Source organism: Thermobia domestica, chromosome 8 (genome assembly GCF_964235325.1).
Source record: "Thermobia domestica chromosome 8, izTheDome1.hap1.1, whole genome shotgun sequence".
Classification (NCBI taxonomy): Eukaryota; Metazoa; Arthropoda; class Insecta; order Zygentoma; family Lepismatidae; genus Thermobia; species Thermobia domestica.
Window position 1 is genome coordinate 9,386,051 of NC_137461.1, and position 15,212 is coordinate 9,401,262.

Sequence of the window (15,212 nt, forward strand, 5' to 3'; positions counted from 1 at the left end):
TATGAATTAGTTTTACGAGTCATGGCTAAAGAAATGGAAAACAATATTTCTGTATTTACTATTTAAGAAACAAATCATATAAAACATTAATTGTAAAAGATACAAGTACAAATAAAAATTTCAATCTTTGAGAAACATACCTTAAATAATACTCCAATCATATTTCTAATAAAATATTATGAAATTTTCAAGTTAAACTTTATTCTTTTATTAATAGAGAAACATAATATCTAAAACATTTAAATATTATATTTTTACCCATATCCTTATTTTCATTATTGTTGTTTCTTAATGCTGTTACTTATCAATATTACTACGTCGTATGATTTACTTTTTGTGCATTCTTTCTCCAAACATTTTTGAATGTAAAAATGAAGCATAAAAATAACCTTCGAAATTTTCTGTAAACATTTTACTTTATATTTCATATAAATAACCACTATAAGTTAGTTTGAATTTTATTAAATATGAATTATTATTATTATTATTATTATTATTATTATTATTATTATTATTATTATTATTATTATTATTATTATTATTATTATTATTATTATTATCACCTAGTCGGTTTTCAATTAAAATAATTTAAGACATTCCTTTAAGTCAACTAGACCTCTTGTCAAAATAAAAATAAATATATATGAACATAGTTCATCTATTGCAAAACGAGTTATCGATATTATTATTATTAATTGGCTAGTAATTATATGTTTCTCAACGTTTTCGTTTTTAAGAATATTTTTAAAATAACGGTCTAAATAAAATTTCTAGCTACATACCTCCTGGCATTTTCATTATATGGAAACCAGAAACTATAAAGGAAAATTAATTTAAATATTTTATGAGAAAGACAGTTAACAATAATAGAAGAAGTAATTAATATTATTCTTTTCTTTTCACAAAAGGGTATTATGTACATTATCAAAATCATATAGTTATGTTGTTGAATCAAATTTTAAATACATCTTCATGCATATTCAATGTACTTTAAGTCTGTTACATTGAACCTGAGATAAAAATGATTTAACTTCTTTCTTAAAACGTACATTGATTACAAAGAATTTGAAATTCATATGATTTTAAAGCTTTGTGTTATCTATTGAACAAATAGCATATTTACTTGTTCCTCTTTTTGTTACTCTAGTATTATTTATTTTTATAGACACTGATGTCAAATATATTCCTAAAAATAGTTTGTTTATCTAGGTTCATCTTTAATTAGTTTCCTGGTACTATTTTATACGACTTCCACATTAATAGTTTTATAATATATCTTAATGCATGAAATGTATATAAGTACTAAACTCTACTTTTAATTATTTGCAATAATATCATTTAAAGAACTTTATTTTTAAAAATGTGAACAAATTACATTTATGAGAAAGATATGCGCAACTTGAAATAATTTTAAGTTAAATTTAATTGGTTTAATAAGAAGTATAACTTTCATCCAATGGCAGCAAGTATTTCAACTTAATTACAAAGACCATTTTACTTAAATATTACATCAACAATAGATCGAGTACATATTATTCAAAATGTAACGAGTTTGTGTGTTTAATTTATTATATATTAAACTATTTTAGTGAACAAAACTAAAATATGAACATTATTTAAATATCATACAAAATCTCATAAATATTAAATATTATTAACGACATTACAACACTGAAAATATTAAATTTAGTTGAAATCAAAATTTACAAGGTAAATTGTTCTTTACATACCGTCAATTGGTCGAGACAAATCTAATTTTTCATTACCAATTTGTTCTGAAAACAATGAAAACATTATTCAACTAGGAAGTGTCATTACTGAAAAATTTGCTAATACTGAAATAATAATCAATGGAACTCTGATAATATTCCCCTCTTGTTATTTTTTCTTGTAAATAGTTCGGAAATATGGTACAGTAACAATGCAAAACCAATGCATCATGTAAGATAAAAATTCAATCAGATGCAATTTGTTTTTGATTATATGTTTATTAGGACTTCTCCAAAACACCCTATGTCAGCTTTGTTATACATTACTAAGTTTATCTACATTATAAGCCCCATAAAACGCTAAGTGAGAAAGATATTTCTAAATTCTTGAAAGTATAAATAGTTCATGCTTTGTTTTGTAACATATCTCTTAATTTGATATGTTGTGTGACAGTAATTAAACAATTTTTAAAACCCAATTTTTTATATAAATGTAAAATTTGTAGGCCACCTTGATTATGATGTAAGTATTGCCTGAGAAGGTGTTTATGAATGTTTCCTTTTCTGTTTTGACGAAGAATACAAAGAACCGACAGTGCAGAGTGCCCTATGTACGTGTTAAAAGATATTTTTAGTTTACAACAGTCTACACATATGGCTTATTTTTCCTAAAATAGTCAGCATCCATAAAAATGTTTAGTGTTGGTCTAATTATAAATTACTTAGCCTCCAATCTATTAAATAAAGGAGTCTTTAGTAGTTATTACAGTACTTAGAAACCATACTCGTATCTTTATGGCTCTTTGATTTATTGCTGATTGTCATAAGACTATTTGTTGAAAGAGGCAAAGTTGCAGCAAAGTGGAGCAAACAGTTTTATCATTTGCATAGAATATGGATCACGTTAAAATTCCCTAATTGTCTGCATTTGTGCTTCCTGTGTCCATTGTATTTACTTTGGTATAATTATAGTAAATTTCGTACTACAAATCATCACAGTTCCTCTTGGTACCATTCTGAAAGAGAAATCTAGCGTTGATCCTTTAATTCCTAAGTCTGTAAGGGATCATTCTGAAAGAGAGTGAAATGTGTTAATTTCTGTAACCAAAAAGATTAAAGTAAAGGTATGTCAGCATGTTCAACTTCAAGAATTAACTTAAGATGAATCGTATAATCCTAATCAAAGTTATTCCAATTTAATTCCAAAGTTATTCCAGTTTTCTCAAATTTACGACTGTATCACCCAAACTCTTTATCACCTAGTCTGAAAATAATAATTTAAAACAGAAATTATATAGTTAAAATAGATCGGGCAGTAAAGAAACAGACAGATCTCTGAAAGTTTTATGAACTAACTCCCGGTTAATATCTCAATGATAGTAAAAGGTAAAAATGCATTGCTACTCAAAATAAATATACTCTATTTGCAGTAAGATTTTCAAAACCCAATATTTAATTGGTGACAATATACAAATGTAAATGTTGTAAAGCTGGAAAGAAATTGTGGAGTGAAAGATCAGTGAAGTTGAATACGTGAATACGGGGAAGAGTCAGAAGTCCCCGAGACAGGAGTTTCTCGAGAGCCAAATGATGATACGCGTATATGGAAAATCTCATCATAAGAAAATACTATTATCTGCTCAAGTTATCATGAGAGAAGTAAAACTGTTGGTAGCGTATCGTCATTCAAATAAGTTTACTTTTCTTTATTAGATTTTCAAACTATGCTACGTGTAAGTATTGGAAGTCTGATACGCCGGCTATGTATATATTTATGTCTATCTATCCATTTGTGGACACGACAGAAACCTAATACGTATTAAGAAGCGGTCTTTCTAATCGATTTAGTGTGCCAACAATAGGTTCCATCTCTTTCGTTCATCTTCTCCACTAATTGGAAGAAATAGTAACCAACCGTTTCCGGTTTCAGCGTTAATCAAAAAAACTGTAATAGAGAGCGACAAGGGATCTCTTGGAATTGATTTACTGCTTCATAAAGAAATGCCATCCTAACCCATAATACTCTTCTCTGGTTATCATACTCTGTATAGATCATATTGTTCTCTATAGAGAAAAATTGCAATCGAAAGTGAAAAGAGATCTTTTGGAATCAATTCAGCTTTCCAAGAGAAGGTTCCATGCCTTTGTTAAGTCTCTATTCAAGCCGGAAGTGATACAAAGAAATTGTTTCCAATTTTAGTGTTAATAGACATAGAAGAAAACGAAAATGGATATCGACAATTATTTTTAATCGATTTAGCATCTCAAGCATAGTTTCAACGTCAGGCTTTACACCTCTATTGCAACTGAAAATGGTAAAAATCTACTACAGCTTTAGGTTTTGATATTAATTTTCATAGAACGAAAACCGTAATACAAGCGACAAACTATTTTTATAAGGATTCAGTGTCCGTGGAATAAATTTTACCTCAGTTTATTTTTTCTACTGAAACCGGAAGTAGTAAGACTGATTTCAATGTTGATTTCTAAATAGTAATAATTATAGAGCATAGCCTAAAACTGTTTTTGATATGGAACCTTAACTGAACAAGTTTCATGTCTCATATTAGCTTACTATTACAGCTGGAATTTACAGATCTATTTTAATATTGAATTCACATAGTCTGGAAGTCTACAGTAGTTTCACAACTGTAATACAAGAATCTTTTGTTTACAAATTTCTACTACAATGTTTATTTGTTTATTACTTTCTACACCCTCCGTCAATTAAATAATAACACTGATGTTATTGTGGCGAAACAGTAAAGCCAATCCGTAAATCAACATATGGGTTTGAAAGAATAATTCCTCCTCTACAATCTGGCAACACCGCATTGTCGCATGCGAAGCATGACGAGAAATATGACGCCGTTACCAGAAGTCATTGAGAGGCCTTCGTCTCTAGCATCATGAAGCGCAGAACGAATGTCAAATTATGTGTCAAATTGGGTAAAAGTGACACAGGAACTGTTGAGATGATGTGAAGAGTGTATGTTGATACTTATATATCTCGTGCGCAGATCTTTAGATTGTAAGAACGTTTTAAACATGGTGCGCAAGCAATTGAAGATGAACCTCGGCCGGGTTGTCCAATGTCTCTTTGTAACGAAGGACTCATTGCAAAAATCCGTGAACTTATAAAAGAAGACCGTTGCGTTACTATGAGAATGATGGCAGATGAGTTGCTTACGCCCGTGACATCCTGGCAACGGTCCGTAGGAATAATTTTTTTTTTTACTTTCCATTGTTGTGGTGGACAATGTCGGTGTTATTGTTATGATCTAGCTACTAAACTTCAGAGTGGCGAATACAAGTCTCCAAAATCTCAAAAGGGCAAGAAACTTCGACTTCAGAAGACAAAATGAAGGCAATGCTCCTAAATTTCTACGACAGTAAGAGTATCATTCATAACAAATTTGTACTAGAAGATCCCACAATGAGTGCTCAGTTTCATTTAGGTATTTTTAAGAATTTCATGAAGAGAATTCGTAGTGTTCGGCCTGAATATTCAGCCGCAGGTAGAGGTTCCATGTCCACGATAATGCACACGCTCAGCGGGAAGTATGGTTAAGGAATACTTGGCCAAAATAGCAACTGTGTGTGCTGCAGCACCCCTCTTTCTAGATATGACCCCCTGTGACTATTTTCTGTTCCCTAAACTGAACTTACCATTAAAAGAATGACTTTTTGACAATGTTCAAGACATCTAAGCACCTATGACAACTGCATTACGGAACACACAAAAACTGAGTTGAAGAGGTTATTCTACCTATTGCGTGATCGTGCTACTTGCTGTATTGATATAGGAAAGGGTGTACTTTGAATAATGAACAGAAATTATTACATTATCTTTGTTTATTTGGTCACAATAAAATCAGTATCATTAGTTAATTGGCGAACGGTGTATACCTAGATTTTACAGTTCTTGCTTTATGGTTCAACTATCCCATTACAATAAACATTTATTTATTAATAAGGATAAGTTCCTCTCAAATATGTATTCATTTAAATCAATATATGTACTATAATAATGTCAGGTAAAAGTAGTTTATTGATTTTTAATTAAACATTAATTTTTGTTAGTTTAATAATTACTGATTATTAAATATATTTTAAAAATAACAACATAAGGGGTTTTAAACATTAACAAGGAAACTATGTTACGATATTAAATAAGGTAATTGCATAAAAAGACAATTATATTATGTATGTGTATATGAGAAACCATTATTGCCTTCTTCGTAACAACATATAGTGTGAGTATATGTGGTGCAAATGTCAAAGTGTCGGTGAAGAAAATGAATAGGAATAAGAATTGTTATTTTGCTGTACATGTTAACACGTTCAGCCGGAAGAAGCTATACTTTTCGAAAATCTCAACGTGAGCCACCGGTGGTGCACGGCATTCTTCCGAAATTCTCAACGTGCGCAACCGGTGGTACACGATCTTTATTCTGATATTCGTGGCTATGGGTATTTAGTTGCCTTTGGGATTCCTATCTAAAAAAGTGTTACGTACTTTGTTATTATATACATCGTAAGTAATGTATGGAGCAGGCCTGTAAATCTTTTTAGGGGAAATAAACGTGATATTCCTTGTACATGAAGTTATTAGTATGACATCTTTTATAATATAAAATATGTATGGAAATGTACAGATAATATCCGCAATACTATTTCTCTAACTCTGACAAGTAATGCCATCATACAGGTATTCATCAAAGTACCTAATACTCAAATCGGAAAGTTTTGACAAAATTATTGTGCGGCGCCGGCCCGCGCTAATCGTATAATAAACACAAGCCGCCATGCGCTACCGGTAGCGCACGAATCCAAGCATGTGAACATTTCACAATAATAGTACTTTATGTCCAAAGAGGCACCTTAGAATAAATTGCTTCATAGAAACCCCGAAATTCCCTGAAATTTGAATGTCGTTTTTTTTGTGAAACTAACGCTTTTTCCCACTGCGTTACGTTGATTATCTTATTTTATAAAACGTACGCCACCGGTGGCGTACGTTCGGGTTGAACGTGTTAAAGCAATGTGAAATGAATTCTGTGTGAAAACTTTTTGCATTATTTTAAAGAATGTACATTAATTGTGGATAAACTAAATATTGTACTATCTTCTACTAAGAAATATTCAACTACGCCTCTATATACATACGAGATAAATCTGAAATATTTAAGGAAGTTTCAGTACATATCTATTGATTTTATATGTTCTCAAGCCATCTAAATGTCGCAGACAACATTTAAAACTTACTTAAAATACAATAACAAAATTAACGAACTAATCAAGACATCATATTGAAAAATATAGAGTGTTACAAAAATGAGTCACAATATTTTGGAACTAATTCTGCACATCACAATAAGAAGAAAAGTTTATATGGACCTGTGCTTAAAACTGGATAGTTTTGGAGTTATAGGGCTGAAAACGTGAAACAAGTGAAATTTAAAAGTTTATAGCTCCACTACTATGGGGCCTATCATAGTCGGGCCAAGACATCACTGGAGAACTGAATGTGAACTATCCTATTATCCGTGTTTAAGAACGCTCCTGTACTCGCACACCAATTTAAGAGAAGTAGGTGGAGAATGACCAAGTACTGCCAAAGAGCCTATCTAAAAATGATTGTGCAAATACCGGAACTTCTGAGAGATATGTATTTGGATAGTTCACATACTAGTTCCTCAGCCGACTACAATCGTTCCTATAGTACTAGAACTATGGACTTTTAATGCTCATTTTTTTACATTTCTGGCACTCTATAACTCCGAATCTATACATTTCTGACCACAGGTCCATATGAACTTTTTTTCTTGTTTTGTTGTAAGAACACTGATGATTATGCTTTCATTTTCAATAAAAAAAAATCCACTACTCCAGCTGTTATTCATTTTCAATTTAGGTCATTAGAACGGGTTACCTTCTGACAGAAAGAAAATAGAAAGAACAGTACCTGAAGCAGGCATCCAAATACTGTCGACAGATGGTAAGCCAGAAACTAGAAAATTTAAATAATCAAGACTAATAACTACTAAAATGTGTTTAAACTTCAATAATATCAAATCAACTTGAAAAATTTTCTCTTTAGAGTACTCACGTTCCTAATACTGCTCCTATGACCATTGAGTTAATTATGATAGGATACTTGTGCATTATATTGAAAGCTAAATTACTGACACATAGTTAATTATTTTTTTTATTTCTTCGGTACAATTATTTATTGCATGCTTAACTGCTATATATGATCATATATATATATATATATATATATATATATATATATATATACAGGGGTGAACAAAATATGGAAACATCTGAAAAAATTCACATTACCTTTATTAATACTGCGTAAGACCACCTTATTCACGCAGAACGGCCTGCGTCGACGGAGAATGAAGAAATACAGGTAGTGTATGGTTGTGAAAGGGATGATGTACCATTTTTCAGCCAAAGCAATTGCAATTTGTTGTAGAGATGACGGTGGTGGGTAGCGGGCTTGCACCTTGATCTCCAAGTCTGACGACAAGGGCTCAATGATATTGAGGTCTGGTGATTGTGGAGGTCATAGCAGATGTGATACTTCATATTCGTGCTCATCAAAAAAGTCCTGGACTATGTCAGCTGTATGAGCAGGGCCTCTGTCATCTTGAAATACGGCATTACCATCTGGGAACAAAGTTTGCATCATGGAATGCAGTTGGTCACTCAATATGGTTACGTAGTCCTTGATGGTGATATGTCCATGCAGGGTGATTGATGGGTCTGGCAGAATGCCAGGATAAAACTCCCTATATCACCTTGAATCATAGCCATGCTTCACTCGTGGTAACAGACAATCAGCATCGTACTCTTGCGCTGGCGTTTTCTCCACAGGTAAAATGGGCCAGCAGTTGCAATCAATGTGAAGGAAGACTCATCCGACCATATGACAGTCTTTCACTGCTCCATTGTCCAATTTTTATGGGCATTGCACCATTGTCTCTGTATAATAGCATGGCCAACAGTCACGAGTGGGTTGGGAATTGCAGATCTGCTATAAACACTCTGCTTGTGGAGATCCTTTCTTACTGTTTGACTCTAACAGGGTTTGTAAGCATTATATTCAGCACAGCTGTGACATTTGGCGCCATGATAATCTGCTTGGTCATAATCCTACCCAACGTGCGTCTGTCTCTGTCATGCAACGCAATTGCGTCCAAGATCATGCTTCGCTGATGCAGTTTTCCCGGAACACTCGTAGGCAGTCATGATCTTCAAGACTTTGCCTTTTGATACACCAAGCATTTCCGCTATTTTCGTCACGGATGCTCCCACCATATGCGTACCAACAATTTGCCCACTTTGAAAGTCTGTCAGCTCAGATATGATTGACAATAACCTACACAGACCAGTCGCTGAACTGTAACTGAGCCATCTGTTTGGTTGGCCAGATTGTATGCTCACAGGATATGCCGGTGTCCACAGCGACACTTACCATTCAGAAGCAAATCGTGTCTGAAATGGCTACCTCTATTATAGCAGGTGTTCCCATATTTTTATTCATCCCCTGTATGTTATACATGATCAGTTTTTGAGGTTATATTTTCTGTCATAACCATTTTGTCCTTAAGTCTGCAAATAATTCCTCTGATACATTAAAATTTTAATTCTATTTAAAATTATAAAAGAATTTCCTTACGGTCAGTGATATTTTTCTGTGCAAAACTAAGAAGAGAAGATAATTGTGCTGCAAAAAGATAAATTAAATTTTCTACTAGATATGAAATTAATTGCATGAAATATATATTGAAATTTATTTAAAGTTAAAGCAAATTAAGTAATTACTTTCCAAAATAAGTATGAGATCTTTACATTTGCAAGTTCATTCGGATATAAATATATATAGATTTGTAATCCACTTTCATTTACACTTGTTTACGTGATTTATAAAAGTATTCTATACAGCAAATACAATAACATAACGTGTAAAATTCGTTTAAAATAATAATAATAATAATAATAATAATAATAATAATAATAATAATAATAATAATAATAATAATAATAATAATAATAATAATGATGATGTATTTACTTATTAAAACTTTCAATGTAATATACTTTATTTGTTTCAAACTCTAAAAATATGCTGTACTGGAATCATACTTGACAATATAGGAAACTTAGAAAATCCAGAAAGATATACATGTCTAATCCTATGACTGGTTGATTTTGAGTTTTAGCTTCTCTTTTAGCAATGAGGTTATATGAGACTTGAACCTACAGCTCAATGTCGAGTTCGAACCACATAAGCTCCTTCGAATCTGGATCTTCCACGTTGATATAAACTAAGATACAACAACGGAAGCCGTCCTCCTTTTCTATTTATTTCAAAGTAAATATTCCTTTATGAAATGAATTTATCAGTAACTCTGTATGACTTTCAAGTTCACGATTATAATAAAAGAACATAATTTTCGCACATAACCTCCTATGTTATTATGTAAATGAACAAACACATTTTTGTTAATCGAAATTACTTACATATCATGTTGGACATATTATCAGCTGAAAGAAAGAAATATATTGTGAAGTAGTGTAATATAAGAAAAAAAGATTGTCTCAAACTGTGTATTATACATTTTTACAAGAAAGTTGTAAGTGTGTTTTCAATCTCTTCCAATTTGTAAATGTATACTGTGATATTTGGTAATGAAGTGCATTGTGAATTTTTCAATTATAAATTGTAACAACACTATACTACAATATAATGTTAATATACATGGAACTTTTTTTCTATTACACAAAAATGTCAATATAGCTTAGTTGTTGGGTAATGCGTGAGTAGTTATATCAAGTGTGATGAAAGCTATCAACAGAACCACAAGCATATTTTAAATTCAGAAAGTGACATGATTGTCTGTCTGTGTATGAAATTTGAAAATTTATTTCTACATATTTAAAATAAGAAATCTTACAGCTTTCTATTTTTCTTTCTGTTTGAACTTTACTTAATTGCATTGACTTTATTTTAATCATTTTCAGTAACATGGGAAAATTTTTCCAATTAACTCAGAATTAGTCGAAATTTTAAATAAACGTTGAAACTGAAATGAAAGTTTTATGTCCCAAGGTTATGCCGGTTAGGCTAAAGGAGGCGGTGATGATGAGAAATGCATGAAATAATGGAATGAAGAAAGTGGAAGGAAGCGGGAGAACCCCGAGAAGACACACGCACACTGTGTTTGTCCACTACAAACTTCTCTGCGCGAGTAGGAATCGAATCAAGGACCCCGTGCACCACGGGTGCACACTCTACCACTGAGCAACCGTGGCCCCATTATATATGCGTTATTTTACTACAAACATTAATAATGTTAATATTTGTAATAGCACTTTTACATTATTCAAACTTTGAATACTTTTTTAAACAATTCCAGTCATATTTTATTTTATTATATTAGATATGATATGTAACTACAATGTTTATTCTACAATTCTGTAATATATTGATATCACATCATTTAAATAACATAGTTATTATAATAACTTAAGTAAACATGATTTGAATTACCAGCTCTAATTATCGTGTATATTTCACGGGTTTGGGAATAACACCAATATTTTTGGAACATTAAAATTTACAAGAAAAGCTACTACAAAAGACCAATATGGGTATATAAAGGCCGACTAAAATTGCGTGGAATGAAAAGGAAAAAGAGAAAATTTGGAAAGAAAATGTCGGACGCAAAGAACACAGTGCTTAATTGGATCTTACATTTCATTAATCTGCCAATATATGTAGAATAGGGGGGTGGCGAGTTAGTCTTGAAGCATAGAAAGAATTCATAAGGTCTTTTAAAATCGTAAAATGATAAATCAGGAACTAAAAGCTGGCTCACATTTCATATCAACAGGTACAGTAATGGCATGTAGGCAGAAATAATTACAATTTTCCTTTACCCGAAATTTATCCGATATTTATTTTTCAATATGACCTTTTTTATACTGTTCTGACAAATTTTCGGCTTCCGGTTTCTTCGGCTGACCACATTCTGATAATTTTTTGTACCCACGATAGTCTATATTTCTTTTACGTTTTCATGAAAGATTTCATTCCCGAAGACATATGGTGTTGTTCACGTCTATATAATATAATCAATAATGTTAAAACATTTTAAGTCAGTTTAGAGGCCTACATGTATGTAATCGCAGAATTAAATGAAATTTCTTTTAATGTTTATGGTGGCACGGTAACTCAATCATAGAATGCTTATTTTTGATAAGTGGGATACATTGTTGGACTCCAGCCAAGTAAGTTTCTGGTAGACATAATCGTGTCCGTCGGTTTTCTAACAGTGCTCCCGTTTCCTCCCACAGTCCACGAATTTTTCCATCATCATTCACTTGCCTTAATCATCGTCTTCCTTAACCTAAGGGACATTAAATGGGGAATGATAAAAGGGGACATAAAAGGGGAATGATCGGACATTAAAGTTAAATATATCGTTTAATTTCCATTAATGTTTATCTTCACAATAACTATTGCAGAGCATTTATTTTATTTGAGTGCTTGAAAGATGTATGTTAAATACTTCTTCGACATGTCTTCTACTGCTTGAAATTATATATACGTTCACCTACAACTACATACACACCAAACTGACAATTATTATTATAACCTGTGTCAGAAGCTTAATTAATAATATTCATAAAATTATTTTTTGAATAATTGATTACAATAATTAAAATTGTTTTACAAAAATGAGTTTAAGAGCATTAGTCCAGAATTTGTGTTTCAGTTCTAACTAAATATTGACACTAAATTATTATTATTAAATAAAATAATGAATAAGTTATTATTAGATCCAGGGACAATCCATGAGTTATTAAATTTAATTAAATGTTGATAACGCATACTTTCGGTATGAACATTACCTTATATTTAATAATAATTTTCTTAAATTTTTTGCTTTGTCCGCTTTGTCACGTTACTTCTGATTAGTATCTTACTGCTTTTTATGATTTATGTCTTCAATACAAATTTCCCTAACCTCTTTTTTAAACGAAAATCAGCTACATTTTAAAGTGTGAGTATTCATTTTCAACATATACTGTTAAATAACATTTTATTTAAAATCATATTGTTTGTGACTTGCAAAATCGAAAATTTGCTGTAAACTAACCTCCAGTAAACCCTGTTATGGAAGCTGTAGGAACAGATGGTGCAGTGCCTAATTAAAAGAAAAATAAAATCAGAGTTTAGACCGCTTAAAAGTCAACTCTACAAAGTAAAAGGAAAATGTTTATTAGAATAAGTAATTGGAACTTACTTTCAAATAATGATATCTCAGATGGAGAGAGATATATAATCTGATGAATAGATAAGATTGCATATCTCCACAGTCTGAGAAAATACCATCTTGTGATAAATATAATTACCATGACCAAATATTTTAACATCACAGTTATCGCATAATCAAGAGATGAAAAATATTTTAGGCAATCGAGAAAATTTACTTTATAGTATTTTGATATTACAGACAACTTAAATTATGTATTAAACGATAAACATTTCTTCCAAATTGATCAAGATAATGTCTATAAACAAAACCTATCTTTGTTATCGTTGCTTATTTAAAATAAAAGCAACAAAATTATAGTTAATATACAGAGACTTCAACTCATACCACAGCATACTTGATATATTCCCGTATTAATCGGAGTCTTTTATAAATGGTGTTCTGTTTCTTTGATCTTATAACATTTTTTTAAATATTTTGTTCTCTTTATGCTCTAATCATTAAGATCAAAATTTGTATTTGATTTATTTCAAAAAGTTTAAGATCAAAATTTGTGTTTCTTTTATTTCAAAAAGTTTAAGATCAAAATTTGTATTTGGTTTATTCCATAACGTTTAAGATCAAAATTTCTGTTTGATTTATTTCTAAACGTTTAAGCTCAAAATTTATTTTTGTCTTATTTCAAAACGTTTAAGATCAAAATTTGTAGTTGTTTTATTTCAAAAAGTTTAAGATCAACATTTGTATTTGTTTCATTTCAAAAAGGTTTTGTTAGACGTATTAAAACAGAATATATAAATTAGTACAAACATTTTAAAATTTTAAATTCAATAGTAAGTCTCAAGACATCTCGAAAATTCAAACTTATCTGGAATTTCTATACGATGATGTACGAAGATCTGATACGATAATGTATTATTCATTTATATATGAAATTTATTTGCAATAACAGAAACCTCTTATACAATTCATCATTATATCATCGATATATCGTACCTTCGGTGTAAGTAGGTTGAGTTCCAAGAACCGGAGAAACTGCAAAATAGGAAATTTCTTAATGAGTATTAAATGGCTGGACCTCAATTCGTTAAGTCCGTATTCGGCGGCCGAAAATACAATAATTAGGGAATCATTTAAGATTTTTCTGAGTATATAATAGACATTAATTCCAGGAAACGTCAAAACAGCAACAGTTGATAAACGAATGTCTGTCATTTAAGTAGTGTAAAAAATGACAAAATGTATTTTAACCTTACTCTGCTACAGACCATTGGTAAAATTTGTCATTTTCTAGAAATTATGTTTACACGACCTACTTGCACCATAGCAAACCACATATGAAAACTAAGTACGTGTCTTCGTATATCACAATCAAAACACATTGATGTGATTTATGGTTTGAAAAGTGCAAATAATCTAGTAAGTTCTAAATATATATTATGTATGACATTTTATGTTAAAACTGAAAATTTTGACAACTGACATTCGTGAATCCTGCCTGATAGCAATGAATTAAGGACATGCTAAGCATGCTTTGACATATCTCAAGAGAGACTTTCTTTTACAGTAATCTCCAAGATCCGATAGGGCTTCAATTGTTTATGAAATAAATATTCGTGTAGTAGTAATAATAATAATCGGCTATCCGTGACAGATAATAAATAAAATTGCAGGCATAAAATAAGTAATTTTTCCGATATGTGCATAAAACGAAAATGGCAAAATTATTTCGACTGAGGACAAGAAATAGCAACGTGTTGACACCTTGTGTTCAGTTTTTGAGCTGCAGATCAACAGAAACGCTTTCCTAAATTAGTTAGTTACACAAGTAATTCAAAGTGGATATTGTATTAAAAATATGCTTGGAAATATCAATGATTAGAACTGTAAACAATCGAATAGCTCAAATTTTAACGAGGAAAAACATACTGAAATTCATTTGGTATGGATGGCATGCTGCGATTCATTATATTTTTAAAATTTGTAAACCAATAATCTCTGAATTCTATTGTCCAATACAAGTTGAACTTCGCTTATTGTACTTGCTGACAGAGAAAGTGTAATGATGTATCATATTAAGTCACGTTGCATGCATCACAAGGTGCACGACAAAACTCAAGAACATTAATTCGTACGTCCTACCTTATGCGTCTTATATCTAATACAAAGCTTTTCGATTATTGTTTACAACACTACAAGAAAAATT

At 31.0% G+C, this 15,212-nt stretch overlaps 1 protein-coding gene across 1 annotated transcript in view; it reads right to left on the reverse strand.

The window, feature by feature from the left end:
* The window catches only part of LOC145692677 (uncharacterized), a 1,521,027-nt gene that overhangs the window by 1,176,951 nt on the left and 328,864 nt on the right, over positions 1 to 15,212 (reverse strand). The window contains exons 70-75 of the mRNA XM_081768059.1: positions 14,003 to 14,041; positions 12,890 to 12,937; positions 10,248 to 10,271; positions 7,678 to 7,722; positions 1,731 to 1,775; positions 783 to 815 (exon numbers count right to left, since the gene is read on the reverse strand). Coding sequence (XP_081624185.1) covers positions 783 to 815; positions 1,731 to 1,775; positions 7,678 to 7,722; positions 10,248 to 10,271; positions 12,890 to 12,937; positions 14,003 to 14,041 — 234 coding nt within the window. The remainder of the gene's footprint in view (positions 1 to 782; positions 816 to 1,730; positions 1,776 to 7,677; positions 7,723 to 10,247; positions 10,272 to 12,889; positions 12,938 to 14,002; positions 14,042 to 15,212) is intronic.